General features: G+C 38.4%; 1 protein-coding gene across 2 annotated transcripts in view; it reads left to right on the top strand.

Annotated features, from left to right (window-relative positions):
- LOC150087071 (plasminogen receptor (KT)) overlaps nucleotides 1-22,496 on the top strand; it is a 181,688-nt gene that overhangs the window by 50,583 nt on the left and 108,609 nt on the right. For both annotated transcript variants that reach the window (XM_090371794.1, XM_090371795.1), the window contains exon 3: nucleotides 12,573-12,703. In XM_090371794.1, the coding sequence (XP_090227920.1) occupies nucleotides 12,573-12,703 (131 nt within the window). The remainder of the gene's footprint in view (nucleotides 1-12,572; nucleotides 12,704-22,496) is intronic.

The raw sequence follows: 22,496 nt of genomic DNA, 5'->3' as shown, positions 1-22,496 counted from the left end.
TCCAGTTGTGTTTCTGCTAGTGGAATCTGTTATAAACTGGTAGTAAACTCGATCTAATTGCATTTGCCATAATACCGATAGCTGGAATTGTGTTGGTTTTTACGTTATTATGGTGAAATGTGTTTCCCCTTCACTGATATAAAAAACAAATACATTTTCAGAATCTTCTCTTCATTCCTATCGTGTTGCGTTCAGTTGGGGTGATTCCGCATTCGACTGCCATTTCTTGTAAACACAAAGGCGAATCGTGCATAAGTGAATTCGGTTCGTGTTATATAAGATATCGTTCTCCTATTTATAAATCGTGTATGATCAAATTCGTGTAGTGTAAACACTTGTTATACGAGGACTGACTGTATTGTCCTCTGTGGTAGTTTAGTTGTACTGCTTAGTTGTACTGCCTTTGGCCACTTGTTTGAGAGATCAAACCCAGATCTTTGAGAGATCTGGGTTTGATTCCTTTGATGACTAAAGAAATTTTTAAATCCCTGTAAATTAAGATTCATTTCAAAGAAGGAAAGTAAAGTTTATCACCTGTGAGTTATTCATTTTGTCAGTAAATCAACATGTAAATCAGTTCTGTGGATTATGCTTTTCTATAGAATAATAAAATTATGGATAAGAGCAAGAAGCTCTGTTGTGATTAAAATAATAATTAAATTGGCCTCTATATTAGTATTAACAACATGATGGAAGAAAGCAAAGTTTATACAGTACCAGCCAAGAAAAAATTGTTTCCCCATTCCTTCCAATAATTTGTCGAAATCCTTAAATTTATTCAACTATCTACCTCCACAGTACTATGTGGAAGTTTATTTCAGCAGTTGATATCTCTTTGCCCGAATGTGAATTTCCACACCTCTGCACCTCAGTCATCGTTTCCCAGTTTAAATTTGTCCCCTTATGTGTTTCATATGAAAGGGTAAAGATGCCATCAGCATTTAGTTTACTTAACCTCTCAAAGCCTTACATTTCAATTAGGTCACCATGTAGATGCCTAGTTTCCAGAACTTCACTTCGCAGAACCCCGTTTTCTTCTTAGAATATTCTTGTGCCTCCAACTAATCTTGTTGGCTTCTCTGTACTCTTTCCAACATCTGTGTCATCCTTAAAATGGGATTTCTAAACCTGTATGCACTATTCCAGATATGGCCTAACCATTGACTTATAAAGAGGATAAATACTACTTTGTCCGTTCTGGCAAAGTTCCTGTATATCACTTAGAGAACCATATGTGCTATTCTGGTTGTTTGTACTGTTCAGAGAATTGTTTATCAAACTGTACAATTAATCATATTCATAACTCCCAAAACAACATATCAAATGATATTTATTCTGTAGTTGCTGTTACCTGGATGAGCATATTGCATTTATTAATGTTAAACCTTAGGTGCCACTTTTAAGAAGTTTTGCTTTGTTTATCGTCTTGAAGTAGCATATCCTGATTACTGTCTTTTACCACTGTTCCACCTTTGTATCATCAGCAAACTTAGTCATCAGCCTTGAAATATCTATGTTAGTATCATTAATAAATATTAAAAACAGTATGGGCCCAACAACATTGCAGAACCCCACTCAGTGCATTAGTCTATAAAAAACCTTGACCTTTTATAACCACTTTTCGTCTACTGCTATTTAACCATCTCTTTATCCACAGTAGTAACTTCCCCTAATATCATGCTGTAATTTATACAATTATGTGGTACAGTATCAAAAGCTTTACTGAAATCTAAGTATGTAATGTCAAGATTATTCTTTGCATCCAGTCCTTTGTTAGTAGTTGTTGGTGACTATTGTCAGGGAAACGGGGAACATGCTATGTAAAAAGGATAGGTGGAACAGGACCAGGGTATGTCTGCCATGGGCAAAGGTTGATGACGTTGTAGAGCGGTTTTCATCTTTTAAGGGCACAAAAGGTGATATAGTTGTACACGTTGGCACTAATGATATTAAGAGTAGGAGACTGGCGGAATTACTTAACAAGTACAGGTCACTGTTAAAAAAAAGCCGTGAATTAGGGCTGAATTTGAAAGTGTCTGCAATTCTGCCCAGACACGATAGGAGGGAGTATATGATGAGAGCCTTGTCAACCAATTCAGCCCTGCAAAGATTGTGCAAGGCTCAAGGGGTAGAATTTTTTTCAGCCTGGTCTGTACTTGTTAACAGGAGAGACTGCTTCTACAGGGATGGGATACACTTAAATAGAAAGGGTGCAAGAATATTTGCTGATGCTACCGAGGCAGTGTTAGATGGGTCAGAAAACTGCTAGCTTGGGGGGGAGGGATACAAGGACTAATAGATTAACAGTAGCCACTGGCAGAGGTGAAAGTGATTCTTGCACTTCTCTAAATAGGCCTACAAGGCTGGGACAATTCATATTAAACAATTAGACTTTACACCAGCCGATATTCAAATAAACAAATTCCAATCCTGCAACTTAAACACTTTATTTACAATAAAATACGAGCGTATAAAATGAAATTAAATGAAATAAAATAAAATATATAGTAGTCTAAAACTGATGTGATTTAATTTACAATAAAATACAAAAAATATAAAATATATATATAAAATATGATAAAAGCGATAAAAACAGTTAATAAAATAAAACACCCCACAATCCGGGCATTTAAATGCCCGGATTGTGGGGCATGTTATGTAGGTGAGACGGGGCGACGACTGAAAGACCGTCTGGGGGAGCATATGAATGCAATAAAGTCCGCAAACTATGGGAAGTCTGCCGTGGAAGAACATTTCTGGGAGAAGCAACATCAAATCTCCCCGGAGGATGCTGTCATCACGGATCATGCACAGGGGTTCTGGGACCGTAAATGGCTTGAGAGTTTACATACTGGGGCAGCTAGCAATTCCATTAATAGAGACAAGGGTGTACGCTTACATCCCCTCTTTGAAACCGTGGTTCTTGGGCAAGATGAACGGTTTCAGCTAGCGTGCTCCCGAGCCATTTCCGGTTCCGGTGCATAAATGGTCCACGAGTAGCAGATCCACGAGTGCCGTGGATCCGCTATTTAAGGATGTGTCACACAGCAGAAATATGCTGTTGAGAAAGGAGAATTTTATATTTTTTATATATATATATTTTATATTTTTTGTATTTTATTGTAAATTAAATCACATCAGTTTTAGACTACTGTATATTTTATTTTATTTCATTTAATTTCATTTTATACGCTTGTATTTTATTTTATTATAAATAAAGTGTTTTAGTTGCAGGATTGGAATTTGTTTATTTGAATACCAGCTGGTGTAAAGTCTAATTGTTTAATGTGATTCTTGCACTGCTTCTATTGAAATGAGCAGTAGCCTGAAAAACAAGATGCAGGGTATTTCAGACACTGCTGGAAGTCACTGCAGTACAAGTAAACACATGGGTTCTGTTAGGATAGCAAGAATAGGAACAGGTGCATGTATACTTGTGTGTACACCAATGCTAGGAGTTTGGTAAATAAATTTGATGAATTTGAGGTATTGCTGAAAACATCAAAGGCAGATATTGTTGGGATATTAGAGACGTGGTGTAACACAGATATAAGGAATGCAGAACTGGAATTTGGGGAGTACAATGTATACAGAAAGGATAGGAAGGGAGGAGGGGTTATGCTCTTCGTTAAGAAACACATAAAATCCAAGGAAGTGAAGCCAGTCAACATTGCTGTACAGTGCAGTGTCGAGTCAGTTTGGTGTGACATAAGCATTGGAAGATCAAAATTGAGAGTAGGAGTGTGCTATAGGCCTAATGACTCTGATGAGTATAATAAGAAACTGTACAGGGAAATAGAGTGGGCCAGTAAATCAGAGTCTTATAATGGGGGATTTCAATTTCCCAGATATTGACTGGAATTTGTGGGTTGGTCACTCCCACACTAGCAAGGCTTTTGTGGATTTATTGGATGATTGTTTTCTACATCAGCATGTTCGGGAGGCAACTAGAGGGAGTAATACTCTTGATCTGATTATCAGTAGTGATTCTTCATGCATTACAAATCTGCAGATAAATGAACCACTAGGTGGCAGTGATCACAGTGTGCTGAAGTGGGATTTACTGAAAGAGGTAACTTCCATCAGGCATAAAGGGAAGGGTTTTGCTTTCGTAGAGGCAACTACGATGATCTGAGACAGTATTTAAATTCTATGCAGTGGGACCAACTGATGATATTACCAACAGCAAATTCAAAATAGGAAGCATTCAAAGAACTTTATCATGGAAGCTACTAGGCTTTACTTACCAACTAAGAAATATTGTTCAAGGTTTAGGACTAAATGGATGTCAGAAGAACTAATGAGACATATGGCAGAGAAGAAAAATGCATGGGATACATATAAATTAATGGGTGACATGGAAGTCTATGATAGATATAAGCTGGTCTGTAACCAAGTCACAAAGGAGATTAGGCAGGCAAAGGCAGATTATGAGAAATCCTTGGCAAAGGATGCAAAGAAAAACAGAAAAGAGTTCTTTACCTATGTAAACTCTAGAAGGAAAGGGATAAATCAGATTGGTCAACTGGATATTGATGGTTCAACAGTTGAGGATCCTGCTTAGGTGGCTAACAAACTAGACTAGTATTTTGCATCTACATTCACACATGAGGAGTTATTCAGGAAGGAGAATACCAGAGGTGAAGTAAACTCTGGCAGTGAGCTAGATGATTTTGTAATAACTGAGAGGAAAGTGGACGAGAAATTGTTGAGGATAAACATAAAAAAGGCACCCGGGGGTGGATGGGAACTATCCAGTTATATTGCAAGAATATTTGCTGATGCTATCGAGGCAGTGTTAGGTGGGTCGGAAAACTGCTAGCTTGGGGGGAGACAAAGACGAATAGATTAACAGTAGCCACTGGCAGAGGTGAAAGAGATTCTTGCACTGCTTCTATTGGAATGAGCAGAAGCCTGAAAAACAAGATGCAGGATATTTCAGAGACTGCTGGGAGTCATTGCGGTACAAGTAAACACATGGGTTCTGTTAGGGTAGCAAGAATAGGAACAGGTGCATGTATACTTGTGTGTACACCAATGCTAGGAGTTTAGTAAATAAATTTGATGAATTTGAGGTATTGCTCAAAACATCAAACGCAGATATTGTTGGGATATCAGAGACGTGGTGTCACACAGATATAAGGAATGCAGAACTGGAATTTGGGGAGTACAACGTCTGCAGAAACGATAGACTGGATAGGAAGGGAGGAGGGGTTATGCTATTAGTTAAGAAATACATAAAATCCAAGGAAGTGAAGCAAGTGGACTTCGCTGGACAGTGCAGTGTCGAGTCAGTTTGGTGTGACATAAGCATTAGGAGATCAAAATTGAGAGTAGAAGTGTGCTATAGGCATAATGACTCTGATGAGTATAATAAGAAACTGTACTGGGAAATAGAGTGGGCCAGTAAATCAGAGAGTCTTATAATGGGAGATTTTAATTTCCCAGATATTGACTGGAATTTGGGGGCTGGTCAGTCGCACACTAGCAAGGCTTTTGTGGATTTATTGGATGATTGTTTTCTACATCAGCATGTTCGGGAGGCAACTAGAGGGAGTAATACTCTTGATTTGATTATCAGTAGTGATTCTTCATGCATTAAGAATCTGCAGATAAAGGAACCACTAGGTGGCAGTGATCACAGTGTGCTGAAGTGGGATTTACTCAAAGAGGTAACTACCATCAGGGGTAAAGGGAAGGGTTTTTGCTTTCGTAAAGGCGACTACGATGGTCTGAGACAGTGTTTAAATTCTATATCAGAATTTAAACACTGATTGAGGCAGGTGCCTCAATCAGGCACCTGCGCGGTGATCTGATTGAGGTCTATAAGGCCTTGAATGGGTTGAGCACGCTGAATTCTGATGGGATCCTCCCACTTGTTCAGAATACGAACCTACGGGGACATAAGTTCAAATTAAGAAAGGATAGATGTAGAATAGATGTACGGAAATTTGCCTTTAGCCAGCGGGTGGTTAATTGCTGGAACAAACTTCCATCTGTCGTTGTGGAAGTTGATAGGTTAAATAAATTTAAGGAGGAACTGGACAGGCATTTGGAGGGTATGGTGTGATTTTTTTTTTTTTTTTTTTGGCTGATGCTGCATAAGCTCCTACACTTGCTTTCTTGCATCAAGTGCCACTACTACTACTACTACTACTACTACTACTACTATACAGTGGGACCAACTGATGATGTTACCAACAGCAAATTCAAAATGGGAAGCATTCAAAGAACTTATCTTGGAACCTACTAGGCTTTACATACCAACTAAGAAATATTGTTCAAGGTTTAGGCCTAAATGGATGTCAGATGAACTAATGAGGCATATGGCAGAGAAGAAACATGCATGGGATACATACAAATTAACACATGACACAGAAGCCTATGATAGATACAAGTTGATCTGTAACCAAGTTACAAAGGAGGTTAGGCAGGCGAAGGCAGATTACGAGAAATCTTTGGCAAGGGATGCAAAGAAAAACAGCAAAGAGTTCTTTACTTATGTAAACTCTAGAAGGAAGGGGATGAATCAGATTGGTCCACTTGATATTGATGGGTCAACTGTTGATGATCCTGCTCAGGTAGCTAACAAACTAAATGAATATTTTGCATCGACATTCACACATGAGGAGTTATTTAGTGAGGGGAATGCCAGAGGTGTATTTAACTCTAGCAGTAAGCTAGAGAATCTTGTAATAAATGAGAGTAAAGTAGAGGAGAAATTGTTGAAGATAAACACAAGAAAGGCACCTGGGGTGGATGGGATCTATCCAGTTATATTAAAGGAGGCAGCAGAGGAAGTAAGCAAACCCTTAGCCATAATTATGAGAGCTTCCTTGGACTCAGGGGAGGTACCCACAGACTGGAGATGTGCAAATGTGACCCCAATTCACAAAGGAGTATCAAAGGCTGACACAAGTAATTATAGACCTGTGAGTTTAACTTCTGTTCCAGGAAATTTAATGGAGGCACTAGTTAAAGAAGCACTGCAGGATCATTTAGACAAGACTTCAGTTATAGCTTGGACACAGCATGGTTTTGTTAAGGGGAAGTCTTGCCTGACCAATATGATTGGATACTATGATGCAGTCACAAAGGAACTGGATGCAGGGAATAATTTTGATATTATATACTTGGATCTTAGAAAGGCTTTTGATACTGTTGCACATGGAAGACTGCTGCACAAATTGGAGCAGTGTGACATTGGAGGCAAATTGCTGCTGTGGATAAAGGGATGGCTGAGGGAGAGAAGACAGAGAGTGGTAATCAATGGACACTGCTCGTCGTGGACTAATGTTATTAGTGGAGTCCCTCAGGGCTCAGTGTTGGGTCCATTATTGTTTTCTGTATTTATAAATGATATTGATGATGGTATATCAAGCTTAATGTCCAAGTTTGCAGACGATACAAAGGTAGGCAGGGTTGTCAAGGACACTACTGACACTATGCTGCTGCAACAGGATCTGGAAAGGTTGAGCAGATGGGCTGAGAGGTGGCAAATGGAAGTTTAACATTGACAAATGTAAAGTATTACATATGGGAAATAGCAACCCCAGAGCAACGTATCAACTCTGTGGTACTACACTGACAGTGGTAGAGAATGAAAGGGACCTGGGGGTGGTTGTGCAGGCAGATATGAAGTTCTCTCAGCATTGCAGACGGGCTGTGAGAGTAGCTCATGGTGTATTGTCAATGATATATAGGAATTTTTCTAGCAGGGATAAGGAGGTGATTATTCCCTTGTATAAGGTAATGGTCAGGCCACACCTAGAGTACTGTATACAGGCCTGGAGGCCTCATTTCAAGAAGGATGTAAAGTTGCTGGAACGAGTACAGAGAAGGGCAACAAGATTAGTGAATGGAACAAAGGGGTGCTCTTACGAAGAAAGGCTTAAGTTTTGCAAATTACAGTGTCTGGAGACTAGGCACCAGCGAGGTGATCTGATAGAGGTGTATAAAGCCTTGAATGGTTTGAGCATGCTCAATACTGATGGGATTCTTCCTCTTGCTCAGAATAACCACCTGAGAGGGCATAAATTCAAATTGAGGAAAGACAGATGTAGGATAGACGTGCGGAAATTTGCCTTTAGCCAGCGGGTGGTTGGTTGGTGGAACAGACTTCCATCCCTTGTCGTGGAAGTTGATAGCCTAAATAAGTTTAAGGCTCAGCTGGACAGGTATTTCGAACGAACAGAGGGGTGAAGTGGAAGTGGTTTTTTTTTTTTTTTTTTTGGCTGATGCTGCATAAGCTTGCTTTCTTGCATCATATGCCTCTACTAATGCTAATGCTTTGTAAAAACCTCATAGTAACTAATCAGATTGGTGAGGTATGACCTTCCTTTAATAAATCCGTGCTGTGATTACCATATGGCATGGGTCGGCAACCTGTGGCCCTTTGAACATGTAACTGCAGCTCTTTAACTTGTAGCCCACATCAAGCACAATTTGAAATGGAGTTAGACTTAAAAATCAAGGACATGTGGAGTGCAAGACTAAAATGCCTTAAAACTGAAATTGGGGATTTGGAAAGGAAAAAGGCTGCCCTTGCAATTCTACACAAATGGACGGCAATAGATGAGTTGAAAAAGCAAGACCAAATTGTGCTCGATGTGTAGAGTAGCTTACTGGACAAGTATATAAATTTGAAAATATTTGCGTTTGGACTTCTCTCAGTTTTTAGTTGGACATATTTCTGCGGGCAAATATTTTTGAACACGAACTATATTAAAAATAAATCAAGAAACTGTCTGAACAATGAGAGTCTCTCAGCATGCTTAAAGATAAATTATAGCATACTCACCTGATGTTGAGAGATTTGCTCAAGAAGTAAAGCAGCAAAAGCCACATTAATTTGTACCTAATAGAATGTTTGTTATGTTTTTTCATTCATAATAAATAATATTTAAAAATATATAGTTTTTTAATAAAACACCTTTCCACTCTATTCTGTTTCTTAAACTCCCCCCAGCTTGAGCTAAGGTGTGGCTCTTTGGATTCTCTTTTTTGTCACATCTCAATTGGACGAGATTTAGAGCCCTATTCACATTTACGTTTTCAATCTGGTCCATAGTTGGTCCTAGATTGAATAAGTTTTGCCATTTTTTTATAACTGGGGCATTTATCATCCCTGATACTATGTGTATAGTCAATCAGCCATGCTGCCTTGCAGGTAGCACATTTTGGCTGCTGAGACTTATTTTTGTAATCATGGCCAGTTACTGCACAGTGACCACAAACAGGTTCTTTCTGACTGCAGTCTCTGGCAATGTGACCATATTTATGGCAGTTAAAGCAACTTTGGATAGGAAAGTGTTCCCTAAATCTATGACTGGTCCAGCCAGCATAGATTCGCTGTTATCCCTGCAATACCTTCCAAATTTTTGGTGTAATTTCTGCAATTATGTTGAGTTGTCCATTCCTTTTGTTTTTTGTTGCTCTTTTCAGCAGGAATTCAGCAGCAAATTCATCAATTATCATTTCATTGTTACAAGTTTTTGAAGTAGATATCCATCATGAATTCTTTTTCTATTACCGACACAGGTACATCAAAGATTATAATATTAGGGTTTTTCCCTAATACACTGACAGTGGTAGAGAATGAAAAGGATCTGGGAGTAATTGTGCAGGCAGATATGAAGTTTTCTGAGCAGTGCAGACGAGCTGCAAGAGTAGCTTATGGTGTCTTGTCAATGATATACAGGAATTTTTCTAGCAGGAATAAGGAGGTGATTATTCCTTTGTATAAGGCAATGGTCAGGCCACACCTTGAGTACTGTATACAGGTCTGGAAGCCTCATTTCAAGAAGGATGTAGAGCTGCTGGAGCGAGTACAGAGAAGGGTAACAAGATTAGTGAATGGAACAAAGGGTTGCTCTTACGAAGAAAGGCTAAGTTTTGCAAATTACAGTGTCTGGAGACTAGCCAATGGCAAGGTGATCTCATAGAGGTATATAATGCCTTGAATGGTTTGAGCATGCTCAATGCTGATGGGATTCTTCCTCTTGCTCAGAATAATCACCTGAGAGGGCATAAATTCAAATTGAGGAAAGACAAATGTAGGATAGCCTCAACTATCCTTTAGCCAGTGGGTAGTTGGTTGGTGGAACAGACTTCCATCCCTTGTTGTGGAAGTTGATAGCCTAAATAAATTTAAGGCTCAGCTGGACAGGTATTTCGAATGAACAGAGGGGTGAAATGGGAGTGTTTTTTTTTTTTTTTCTTTTTTGGCTGATGCTGCATAAGCTTGCTTTCTTGCATCATATGCTTCTACTAATGCTAATAAGAGCCTTGCCAGTGAGTTCAGCCCTGGAGAGATTATGCAAGGCTCATGGGGTAGAATTTTTCTCAGTGTGGTCTGTGTTTGTTTTAACAGAAGAGACTGCTTCTACAGCAATGGGATACAATTAAATAGAAAGGGTGCAAGAATATTTGCTGATGCTATCGAGGCAGTGTTAGGTGAGTCAGAAAACTGCTAGATTGGGGGTTTCACAGATTATTAGATTAACAGTAGCCGCAAACAGAGGTGGAGACTAGGCATCTGCAAGGTGATCTGATTGAGGTGTATAAGGTCTTGAGTGGTTTGAGAAGGCTCAATGTAGATGGGATCTTCCTCTTGCTCCGATTACGAATATGAGGGGGGGCATAAACTCAAATTGAGGAAAGACAGCTGTAGAACAGATTTGGAGAAATTTGCCTCTAGCCAGCAGGTAGTTGATTGCTCGAACAAACTTCCATCTGTTGTGGAAGTTGATAGCTTAAAGAAATTCAAGAAAGAACTCGACAAAGTTTTGGAGTGAATGGATGGGTAAAATGGGTTTACTTTAAGTATAAGTTTACTTTCTTGCATCATATTGCTAATGTGCAAAGTATCAAAAGCCTTCCTGGAATCCTAATTTATATGATATCGAAATTATTTTTAGCCTCCAGTTTCTTGGTTACTGTATCATAGTATCCTTTCAGATTGGTCAGACAAGACTGCCTCTTAACCATGCTGACTACCGTATAATTGCAATCTTGTCTATATGGTTCGCATTACTTCTTTAACCAATGACTCCATTATTTTTACCAGGAACAGACATTACACTAACAGGTCTGTAATTACTCATGTCATCCTTTGAGCTCCTTTGCGAATTGGGAATACATTTGCACATGTTCAGTCCCTTGAATCCAAGTATGCTCTCATAATTATGACTAAGGGTTAGGTTACCACCTTTGCGGCCTCTCTTGCTTTTATGTTTAGCTTCAACAATTTCTCTTCCATTTTCCTCCTGATTATAACAATCATTAGCTCCCTGTTAGAGTTTTACAATCTTCTGGCAGTCCTTTCTCTAAACAATTCTTTGTGTGAATATAAATGCAAAATACCTTTTCAGTTTGTTGTCAACCTGAGAAGGATCATCAACATTTAGACCACTGACATCGAGTTGACCAATGTGATCCGATCCCTTCCTTCTACTGTTAATATAAGCAAAGAAGTCTTTGCTACTTTTCTTTGCCTCAGTCTTCTCATAATCTACTTTAGATTGTCTAATGTTATTGTTACTTGATTCCAGATTAATTAATATATACCATAGGCTTTTGTATCACCTGATATGCATCCCACACATTTTCCTTCTGTAATACAAGTCTCATCAGTTCATCTGACATCCATTTAGGTCTAAGCCTTTGAACAGTATTTCTTAGTTGGTATGAAAAGCCGAGTAGCTTCTGATTATTTCCCTGAATGCTTCCCATTTTGAATTTGTTGTTGGTAACATCATCAGTTGGTCCCTCTGCATAGAATTTAAAAACTGTCTGAGACCACTGTAGTCACCGTTATGTAAAAACTCCTTTCCTTTTATCCTTGACAGTAATTATGTTTTAATTAAATTCCAGATTAGTACATTGTGATTACTGGCACCCACTGAGTCTTAACTGCAGATTCTTAATACAGGAAGAATTGCTGCCGATAACCAGATAAAGAATATTGCTGCTGCTTGTTGCCTCTCCAACATGCTGCTGTAGAAAACAGTTATTCGGTAATATCCTCAAAAAAGTCTTGCTAGTGTGTGAGTAACTAACCTACAAGTTCCAATCAATACCTGGAAAGTTAAGGACATTCTGATTTTCTGGCCCACTCTGTTTCTCTGTATATAGCTGTTTGTAATACAGATCTGCTATTCTTAATATCATTAGTGCCAACATGTATAATAGTATCACCTTTTGTTCCCTTGAAAGATGACATCTACTCTACAATGTCACCTACTTTTGCCTCCGACAGACATACCCAGGTCCTGTTCCACCTATCTTTATTGCATAATATGTTTTCCATTTCTCCAACGGTAGATTCACTAACAATAAGTACTATGGGACCAGTGCATTCTGCCTTGAGATTGTTGCTGTGTTGCCTGATGCACAAGTGTGCTCTGGCATGGAGGCAGGCAGCTTAGAGCTTGATGGGCCCCATTTTAATTCCTTCTAGGGCATCCACCCTACTTTTCAACCTTTCATAAAGCCCATGATAACACTGAGTTTGCGCCTAGAGTACTTCAGCTAATTTCTAATCTTATCTTGTTTTTCTGTTGCGTATTTAGTTGGAACGCCAGATTCACATGCAGAACCAAATGAGAGAAAGGATTATGGCTTTACAGCTTGCTAGATCAAGAGAACTTTTCTACTGGTTAGGATCGTTCTATGTCTTAGCATCTTTTGGAATGTTGATAGGGTGAGTATTTTACTATAATACTTTATACTATACAGCGGGCTAGTGGTATTCAACCTTTTTTTTAATAATGGCACCCCCTAAGTAATTTATTTTATTTTGTGGCACCCCACTCAATTTTCTGCCCATTCGATCTGATTCTGTGTGTGTGCGTGCGCTCATGCATGCGTGCGTGTCTAATATTAAAAAAAGTATGTTATAAGATATTTATTACAATAATATAACTATAAACAAAATTGCAATTCATAATACAAATTATATATATACAGGGTGTCTCAAAAATATTGGTACAAACGTTTAGGGGAGGTTTTGTTTTGTTTTGTTTTTTGGTTTTTAGGAGCATTAGCAACTAAGGCCATATTGCTCCAGGAATATGCGGTAGCCATTCCCTGACCCTTACGCATCCTCCGTATTTGGTGGTGACAGGCTCGAACCTCGGTCTAATCAAGAAGCGTGTGCTACGCACTGCTGCTCCTTCCCACCTGGCTATGGAGGCGCCGTTTAGGGGAGGTAGGTAACATCTAAAGGAATGTGAATCGCATAGGAACCCATAACCGGAAACGTCACAGTAAGTCGGTACACGGCGCTGTTCATCAGTTTGCGAGAGGGAAAATTTCTGGTTTACTCATTCAAGTAGTAGTCGCCGCATGAAGAGCATGCATCGATATACGAACTGTGAGCTGGCAGACATGCACCTAGTGTATGGATTAGCAGAGGGCAATGGATAAGCCGCTCAACGAATTTATGGAGAACGCTTCCCAGACAGACATGTACCGGACCACTATTTGTTTGCACGTGTACATCAAAATTTGTGCGATTATAGGTCATTTAGAGGTAACAGGAGTAGTGTGGGCAGACCACGTTCGACGCGAACTCCCGCCATGGAAGAAAGTGTGTTGAATGCCGTCCAGAATAATCCTACTACCAGCATACATGTCACTGCCTCTGACTTAGGAGTGTCTCGTTGCAGTGTACAGCATGTCTGGCACCACGATTCCTTACACCCCTTTCATCTCCAAAGGGCTCAGTGTTCAAGACTTGAATTTTCCAAAGCAAATTTCATCTCCAAAGAAAGTGTTCAAGACTTGAATTTTCCAGCCTATGTTTTGTTCACGGATGAGGCTTATTTCACTTGGGAAGGCTTATTCAATCAGCACAATGCTCATGTGTGGGCTCACGACAACCCACACGGTGTGCACCCTCATGCGGCACAACATCGCTTTGCAATAAATGTGTGGGCAGGTATGATCGGTGACTGCTTAGTCAGCCCATACCTGTTACCATCCCGTATGAACTCCACTAAATATCAGCTCTTTCTTGAACAAGTTCTACCAGGGTTACTTGACAATGTTCCAGCAAATGTGAGATGCAACATTTGGTTTCAACATGATGGGGTGCCTGCCCATTATGGAAGGTGTGTTCGTGACCATTTGAACAGGCGTTTTGGGCGTTGATGGATTGGCTGTGGTGGATCCGTTGCCTGGCCCCCCCCACGCTCACCTGATTTAATGAGCCTTGATTTTTTTCTGTGGGGGGCCCTCAAATCTATCGTATATGAATCGCCTGTGGAGATGGAAATGTATCTTGTGGCGAGACTCGTCTGCGCTGCTGCTACTGTCAAAGAAACTACATGTGTGTTCGACCGTGTCCGCCAATCCATGCTGCGTTGGTGTCACACATGCATTGTGTCTCATGGTGGAACCTTCGAGCAGTTGTAACATCATGAAATGCATCCATCTCGTACTCCATTGTTAATATTATGTCAAATAAATGTGTGCCACTAATTACTGTCTTGTGTCATTTCTGCTTCTTGTGCCTCTGCTATTACTTTCCCGTGACATTTCCGGATATGGGTTCCTATGCGATTCACATTCCTTTAGATGTTACCTACCTCCCCTAATTTGTACCAATATTTTTGAGACACCCTGTATATATATAATAATTTTATTCTTTATATAGAGGTACTGAATAAACATCAATTATAGATCACCAAAAATTTTAAATAGATGTCATACACCTTTTCATAATGAAATAAATATATAAAAATAAAAAAAAAGTTTAAGTAACTTAAAACCCAAATTATGTGGCACCCTTGCAATGTTGTTGCGGCACCCCAGTTGAAAACCACTGCAATAGGCCCTCGATTTAATGGACAAAAAATTTCTGTCCTAAAGGAAAAATTTAGAACTTTATTTTTTTTATTTTTCCCCCGTGAATAGAGCACACTAAAAGGTTGGGCTCAGGGTTACATCATCTAGATGAGGGAGGGAGATTGATTAGCGGTGTGCATCAACACTATCAGCCTTCTGGTGCAGTTCGTCCTATTCTGTTGTTTTTGCATTTTATGTAATTGTGATTTTTACATATTTTATAATAAATGCGTAACATCTGTCTGTCATTATGGCCTCGTGGGATAAAGAAGTAAAGCTGATTGAGAGCTGATTGAAGCGGATAAATTAGAACTGATTGAGAAGCTTGAAGGTAGTGTAACCATTTCACACATGTGTGAGATTTATAGAGTCAAAAAGCAACAGTTTCAGACATTCGTAAAAATAAAAAAAAAACTTAAGGAGTTTGCATTAAAATACAGTGTAGATGGTTGTTCCAAGGCTACTTCTACAGTTAGTAGTAGAAAACATATGAAAGTAGCTGAAGATAAAAACCTAGAGCAGGGATTGGCAACCTGCGGCTCTTTAACTTTTAGCCCACATGAAGCAAAGTTTAAAATGGAGTTAGAGGACTTAAAAATCAAGGACATGTTTGTTGTTATTTGGTTTTTAGGAGCATTAGTAACTAAGGTCATATTGCTCCGGGGATATACGGAAAGGTCATTCCCTGACCTTTCCGCATCCTCCGTATTTGGTGGGCACGGTCTCAAACCCTGGTCTAATCAAGAAGTGCGTGCTATGCACTGTTGCTCTTGCCCACCTGGCTATGGAGGCACCCAAGGACATGTGGAGTGCAAGACTAAAATGCTTTAAAACTGAAATTGAGCATTTGGAGAAGCAAAAGGCTGCCCTTGCAATTTTACATAAATGGATGCCAATAGATGAGTTGAAAAAGCAAGACCAAATTGTGTTCGATGTGTGGTGTAGCTTACCAGATACGTATATAAATTTGAAAATATTCTCAGTTTTTGGTTCGGCGAATTTCTGTGGGCAAATATTCGCCGAACCAAAAACTGAGAATATTTTCTCAGAAACCATCTGAACAATGAGAGTCTGTCAGCATGATTAAAGATGAAAATTACTGCATACTTCCCTGATGCTGAGAGACTCGCTCAAGAAGTTCAGCAGCAAAAGTCACATTAATTAGAAATATTATTAATAAATAATATTTCAAAAAATATATATATTTAATAAAACACCTTTCCACTCTATTCGAAAACTCCCCCTCCCCCCGTGCTTGAACTGAAGTGTGGCTCTTTGGATTCTCTCTTTTTTATAATTAGATCAAAAATTGCTCTTCACTCAAAAAGGTTGCTGACCCCTGACCTAGAGGAAGCAGTGTACAAGTGATTTGTTCAGCAGTGCTCAAGTGGTCTTGTTGTTAGAGGTGTTGAGTTAAAGTCAGCTGCTGAAAGGCTTTCAAAGCATATAGGCCTAAAATTTCACGGGAGTGATGGATGGCTGTGGCATTTTCGAAAGTGCCACAGCATTGTTAATAAAAGAACCTGTGGTGAATCTTTAGGTGCAGGTGAAGAACAAGTTGAAGCTTTCAGAAAATATCTAAATAACCTCATTAAAAATGAGAGCCTCATTTTATCACAGCTTTATAATGCTGACAAGACTGGGCTTTTTTATCTTGCTGTTCCTGAAAATACCCAAGCTTACAAGCATGAAACAAGCACCCCTGGTTGTAAGCTAAATAAAGAGCGAATTTCAGTTTTATTTTGTGCAAATGCTGATGGCTTGCATTGGCTTAAGCCTATGATAGTTGGTAAAGCAAAAAAACCTCTTGCTTTAAAGGATTTAATGAACCAGTTACTGGTGATATATTTCCACTCAAAAAATGTTTGGTGTACACTGGATATTTTCTGTGACTGGTTCTTTAATCATTTTATTCCTGATGTGCAACGCTATCAGACAGATGTGCTAAAAATTCCTTCTCGTGAAATAAAGGCTTGCTTTACTGCTAAATAATGCACCTGCTCACCCTAATGCTGAGAGGCTAGTTAGCAGGGATGGGAGAATTAAATGTGTTTTTCTGCCTCCTAACACTACTTCACTGATATAGCTGATGGATCACGGTATTAGCGTTGCATGTAAGAGATTGTATAAGAAGTTTTTGGAAGAAATAGAAGATGCAGAAAAAGATACAAGAGGCGCCAGGACACTGCAAAATTTACATGTATACAACAATCTTCAACTTAGCAGCTGCCTGGAAAGATATGAAGAAAACCTTGGCCAATGCTTGGAAGAAGTTGTTGTTGTTGATGTTGTTTTGATTTTTAGGAGCATTAGCAACTAAGGCCATATTGCTCCGGGAATATGCAGTGGTCATTCCCTTGACCTTTCTGCATCCTCCGTATTTGGTGGTGACGGGCTCGAACCCTGGTCTAATCAAGAAGCGTGTGCTACGCACTGCTGCTCCTTCCCACCTGGCTATGGAGGCGCCTAGAAGTTGTTGTATGACGTAGAACCTGAAATGGACTTTGAGGAAGTTGTGGTGTCTAATTTTCGGGACACTCTTCTGAGGGCTGGCAACAGAAATGCAACTGAGAATGATGTGGAACAGTGGCTCGAAAATGATGAAGGTGATCTGGGCTATCAAATTTTTTCTGTGGTAGAGATTGTGGAAAATGTTCTTCATGGAAAACAAGAGGATGATGACAAAGACGAAGAATCAGTTGCACTTTATCCTAAATTGTCTGTTATAAGACAAACATTATATTGAATAATCATCAGACCCTGATGTACTTCCTTACTATGAACATTTTAGAGAATTTCAATCTACTGTCATAAGGAAGCAGCACCCAGGTATAAGGCAACTGAAGCTTGATGATTTCTTCAAGGCCACTTCATCAACTGGGCCTGTTTTACCAGAACCCTCTACCAGCAAGGAATTAACACCTCTCCCTCCATATAACAGTTGTTTCTGACTCTGAAAATTGTGATTCTTTCAATTAAGTTAATATTAATATGGAATATTATGTATCTTTTTAGTAAAAAATCCAGAGCTACAGGGTTCGAAACACATCAAACCACCGCAGGTCTTGCTGCGGTGGTTTGATATGTTTCGGGATCGGGTTTGGGCCTCTTGGCTTTCGATTCCACTGCGCATTAGATTTGGTCGTATCTGTGAGGGAATTCATTAATTCATTTTTTTTCACCTTTTTTCATCTTATTTTATTTGTCACATATGAGAGAGAATTGACTGGAAGCATTCCATGAAAAAGATTGAGGTAATCTCTTACTTTTTAAGTATCTTTTTTAACATATATATATATATATATATATATATTTTTTTTTTGTATATTTTTTATTCAATGGAGTTTAAGAATTTTAAAGTATTTTTTCCCCTCTAAAATTGATTTTAAATGAATAAACCAATGTTCACTTGAAAACAACTTTGTGTGAGCTTTATGAAAAAAAAAGTGGTGGAAACACTCCATTAGTTACATTGTATAGTTTTTGACATGTTTAAAATAAAGTTTGGTTCCTGTGGTAAATTTATTTTTATATTATTAACAGATGTTTTAGTGGTGTGTATAAATTACTCAATGTACATTATAATAACTTTTTACAAACTTACAATGTACAGGATGTACGTTATAAGTTCGTTATTAATATATGTTTTTAAAATACATTCGATTTAACAGACCTTCGGCAATAGTGGACACCCCCTTCTCCCAATTAGTCCGTTAAATCAAGGGCCTATTGTAATAATATTTTAAATTGTAATAAGCTTTATTTGATCATATTATGAAACTGGCTGAACATTCTGGAAATTATTATATTGGCAACTCACGTTTCCAATATAATAACATGAAACTAACTTGAAAGCTGGTGCTATATAAAGCTTTGCTTGTTACAGCACATCCAAAACAAAAAAAAAAAAAAAAAAAAAAAAAACACACCAGAACTTCATTTGCCCATTTTTTCTAAGAATTTGTCCAAGCTGTTAAATATATAAGGCAATTTAAATAAGGCACAACTTGAATACTGTGTACAGACCTCGAGAGGCTTCATTTTAGGAAGGATGTAGAGTTGCTAGAATGAGTACAAAGAAGAGCAACAAGATTGGTGAGAAGAACAAAGGGGTGAGCTTACCAAGATAGGCTTAAGTTTTGCAAATTGCAGTGCCTGGAGACTAGGCACATGCGAGGTGATCTGATTGAGGTGTATAAGCCCTTGAATGGGTTGAGCAAGCTCAGTGCTGATGGGATTCTTCCTCTTGCTCAGATTAAGAATCTGAGGGGGCATAGATTAGGAAAGAATGTTGTAGAATAGACGTGCAGAAATTTGCCTTTAACCAGCAAGTAGTTGATTGCTGGAACAGACTGTGGAAATTGATTGCTTAAATTCGATTTATTTTTTTAGCTGGACAAGCATTTGAAGTGAATAGATGAGTGAAATGGGAAGTGTTTTTTTTTTTTTTTTTTGGCTGATGCTGCATAAGCTTGCTTTTTTGCATCGTATGTCTTTGATAATGCTAATATTCAAACTACCCATTTCCACAATATCAGACAGAAACATGTTCCAACAATCGGTTCCTCTCTGGTTGAAATCAAGATTAATTTAAAACCAATGGTATCCACAAGTGGTTGGCATTCAGAGTGCCAAAATTTGTAATGCTAATAAACCTGACTGTCAAAATGCTGACATATTAAAACATCAATACCTCAAAACAACACCAAAAAACAGTGATGCTTAAAACATTGTATATATCAAAAAGTTGGCACTTTAAAATATCATGACTTCAGAATTCCAAGTGGTCACGTCAGAGGAAATATTGACTGTACAACAGACTGAAATGTCGACTGATCTTTCCATAGTGATCCTTTAGTTTGTGTCAATTTATGGATAAATCTGGTAGTTTATTATCCTATGGTACAGAGAGAGTCACACACCAAACATAAGTTCAAAAGAAAAAGAGAAAAATTAAAATCTTAACCTTGCAAATAGGCAAATCTCATCATGATATGCCACTAAATAAACCCTCTTGCAGAATTCCAGAGGATACCCCCAACCCCACCCCATCATTTGGAGAAAGGCACACTGTGGCTAGAAATCATAATGAAGACGGATGTATAATCAACTGAATATCATGTTTATTATATGTCTTTCTGTTATTTGAAATCCACGAAAGAGCACACTTGAATAATTTGATTATATTTGTATGGCAAAGTCATGATATTACGTGATATCGTGATAGTACATGATATTATTTATTGTTTTAATGGCACCAGAGCTGTTGCTTATATTCATTAGTATTTTTATCTGTTGAGATGTGTGGGCTGAAAATCTGGAATAACTCGAGCAGTGCAGATGGGTTACCAGAGCAGATCATGGAGTTTTGTCAATGATATATAGCAATTTTGCTAGCAGAGAAAAGGAGGCAATGGTCAGGCCACACCTTGAGTACTGCGTACAGGTCTGGAGGCCTAATTTTAGGAAGGATATACAGTTGCTAGAATGAGTACAGAGAAGGGCAACAAGATTGGTGAGAGGAACAAAGGGGTGCTCTTACCAAGAGAGGCTTAAGTTCTGCAAGTTGCAGCATCTGGAGACTAGGCACCTGCAAGGTGATCTGATTGAGGTGTACAAGGCCTTGAATGGGCTGAGCAGGTGCATTGCTGATGGGATACTTCCGCTTGCTCAGATTAAGAACCTGAGGGGCATATATTCAAATTGAGGAAAGACAGTTGTAGAATAGATGTGCAGAAGTTTACTTTTAGCCAGCGGGTAGTTGATTGCTGGAACAGACTTCTATCTTGGAAGTTGTTATAGAAGTTGATAGCTTAAATAAATTTAAGGCTGAACTAGGCAAACATTTGGAGTGACCAGATGGGTGAAATGGGAAGTTTTTTTTTTTTTTTTTTTTTTCGGCTGATGCTATATAAGCTTGCTTTCTTGCATCATATGCCTCAACTAATGCTAATGTTAATGCAATTCTTCCAGTCACCATCATGAATCAAACTTCAACTTCTCCAAATGAGTGGCATCTGTTGCTTGTTTGGAGGGGCCCATGTAGGACAACCTTAATTACTTTTAAAGGCATTAAATAGTTTTTAAAACCTAAGCATGCACTAGAAACTGCAGTTGAGCAACTTATTAGTTCTTTGGATAGAATGTATTGCTTTATGTGAGAGTGCATGCATATAATTTTTTTTTTGTTGCAGCAACTAAGAAGATGCAATATTCTTGGGTGATGAAATTGTTTGTGTGAAATGGAACACACGTGTTTGAATATGTTTATATGCAGTGGTGATGAAATAGTTCCTCACTGTGTATTTATAGGATGTGTTCATCACAAAGCCACATTTGTTGTAAAGGTAATTTATTTTATGAGGTGGAATATCAGTGACGTAAATATACAATCATGCATACAGAGAATTTTAAATAATTAAATACATTATACAAAAAATTTCAGTAATATGAAATAAATTTAAAATAGTAATAAAACACTGATTTCTAAGACTGTTTACATTTAACAGTGATTTCATTGAAGGAGTTTGTTTATGCATGGGTAATGCACACACATCATTTCTACTACCAAGGAAGTTTTAATTATATCTCATATTGTGAATACCTTCACAATGAGTTGCCATGGTATTGCACTACATCGAATAAGTAATGCTTCACCTATGGAGAAGACTATTGTTTCTTATTCTTGGCAGAAAGCATCATCCAGATGGCACCATTTCATGGCTTTTTGGCCTCCTCTTCGGTGGGTGGGTAGTAGTTTTTGGCTAAATGCCTAAGAGTATGAAGGAGTTTGTTTATGCATGGGTATTGCACACACATCATGTCTACTACTAAGGTAGTTTTAATGCATCATTTTAATTTTATCTCATATTGTGAATACCTTCATGAGTTTCCATGGTATTGCACTACCTCAAATAAGTAACGCCTCACGTATGGAGAAGACTGTTACTTATTCTTGGTAGATACCACCACCCAGATGTCACCGTTTCAAAGCTTTTTGGCCCCTCTTTGTTAGCTTGATGGGAAGGTACCCTGTTGTTGCAATAGTAACAACCAAGTTATGAAGTATAACACCACAATATGAGAGATTCCTGATGGTGTGTGCAATTTAATCTAAAAGGTGGTGGTAGTATCTGCCAAGAATAAGTAACAAGTCTTCTCTATAAGTGACATGTTACTTATTCGAGGTAGTGCAATACCATGGCAAATCGTTGTGAAATTTTTTTTTTTTTTTATGAAAACCCCAAACACGAGAGGTATTAGAACCTATAATACTCAATACCATGCTTTGGTTGGAGGTTGAGAAGACGAAAGAAGATATTTGTTGACATTAGACTTGAACATCTGTAGACTGTAATTTTCAGGAAATACGTATGAAGGAAGGTTGTTCCAGAAAATGACAGTAAAATGAATAAATGAGGAAGATGAAAAGTTGCATTAATTATTTAACATTTGTTACAGACCAAATTTAAGTTGAAATGTCGAAGAAAGGGAGGTATGATGAAAACTATGTATTATTTGGTTTCACTTGCATTAATGGACTTGACAGGACTCAAATATCCCAGTGTTTTTTGTGCAGAAAAATTCTTGCGAACGGAAGTATGAAGCCAGCAAAACTGAAAGACCATCTCAAGTCTGTCCAAGCT

This window comes from Mastigoproctus giganteus, chromosome 4 (assembly GCF_048544385.1).
Source record: "Mastigoproctus giganteus isolate SK-2022 chromosome 4, ASM4854438v1, whole genome shotgun sequence".
NCBI classification, from domain to species: domain Eukaryota; kingdom Metazoa; phylum Arthropoda; class Arachnida; order Uropygi; family Thelyphonidae; genus Mastigoproctus; species Mastigoproctus giganteus.
Note: the sequence above shows the minus strand (reverse complement) of the source record. Positions and strands in the feature narration are given on the sequence as shown.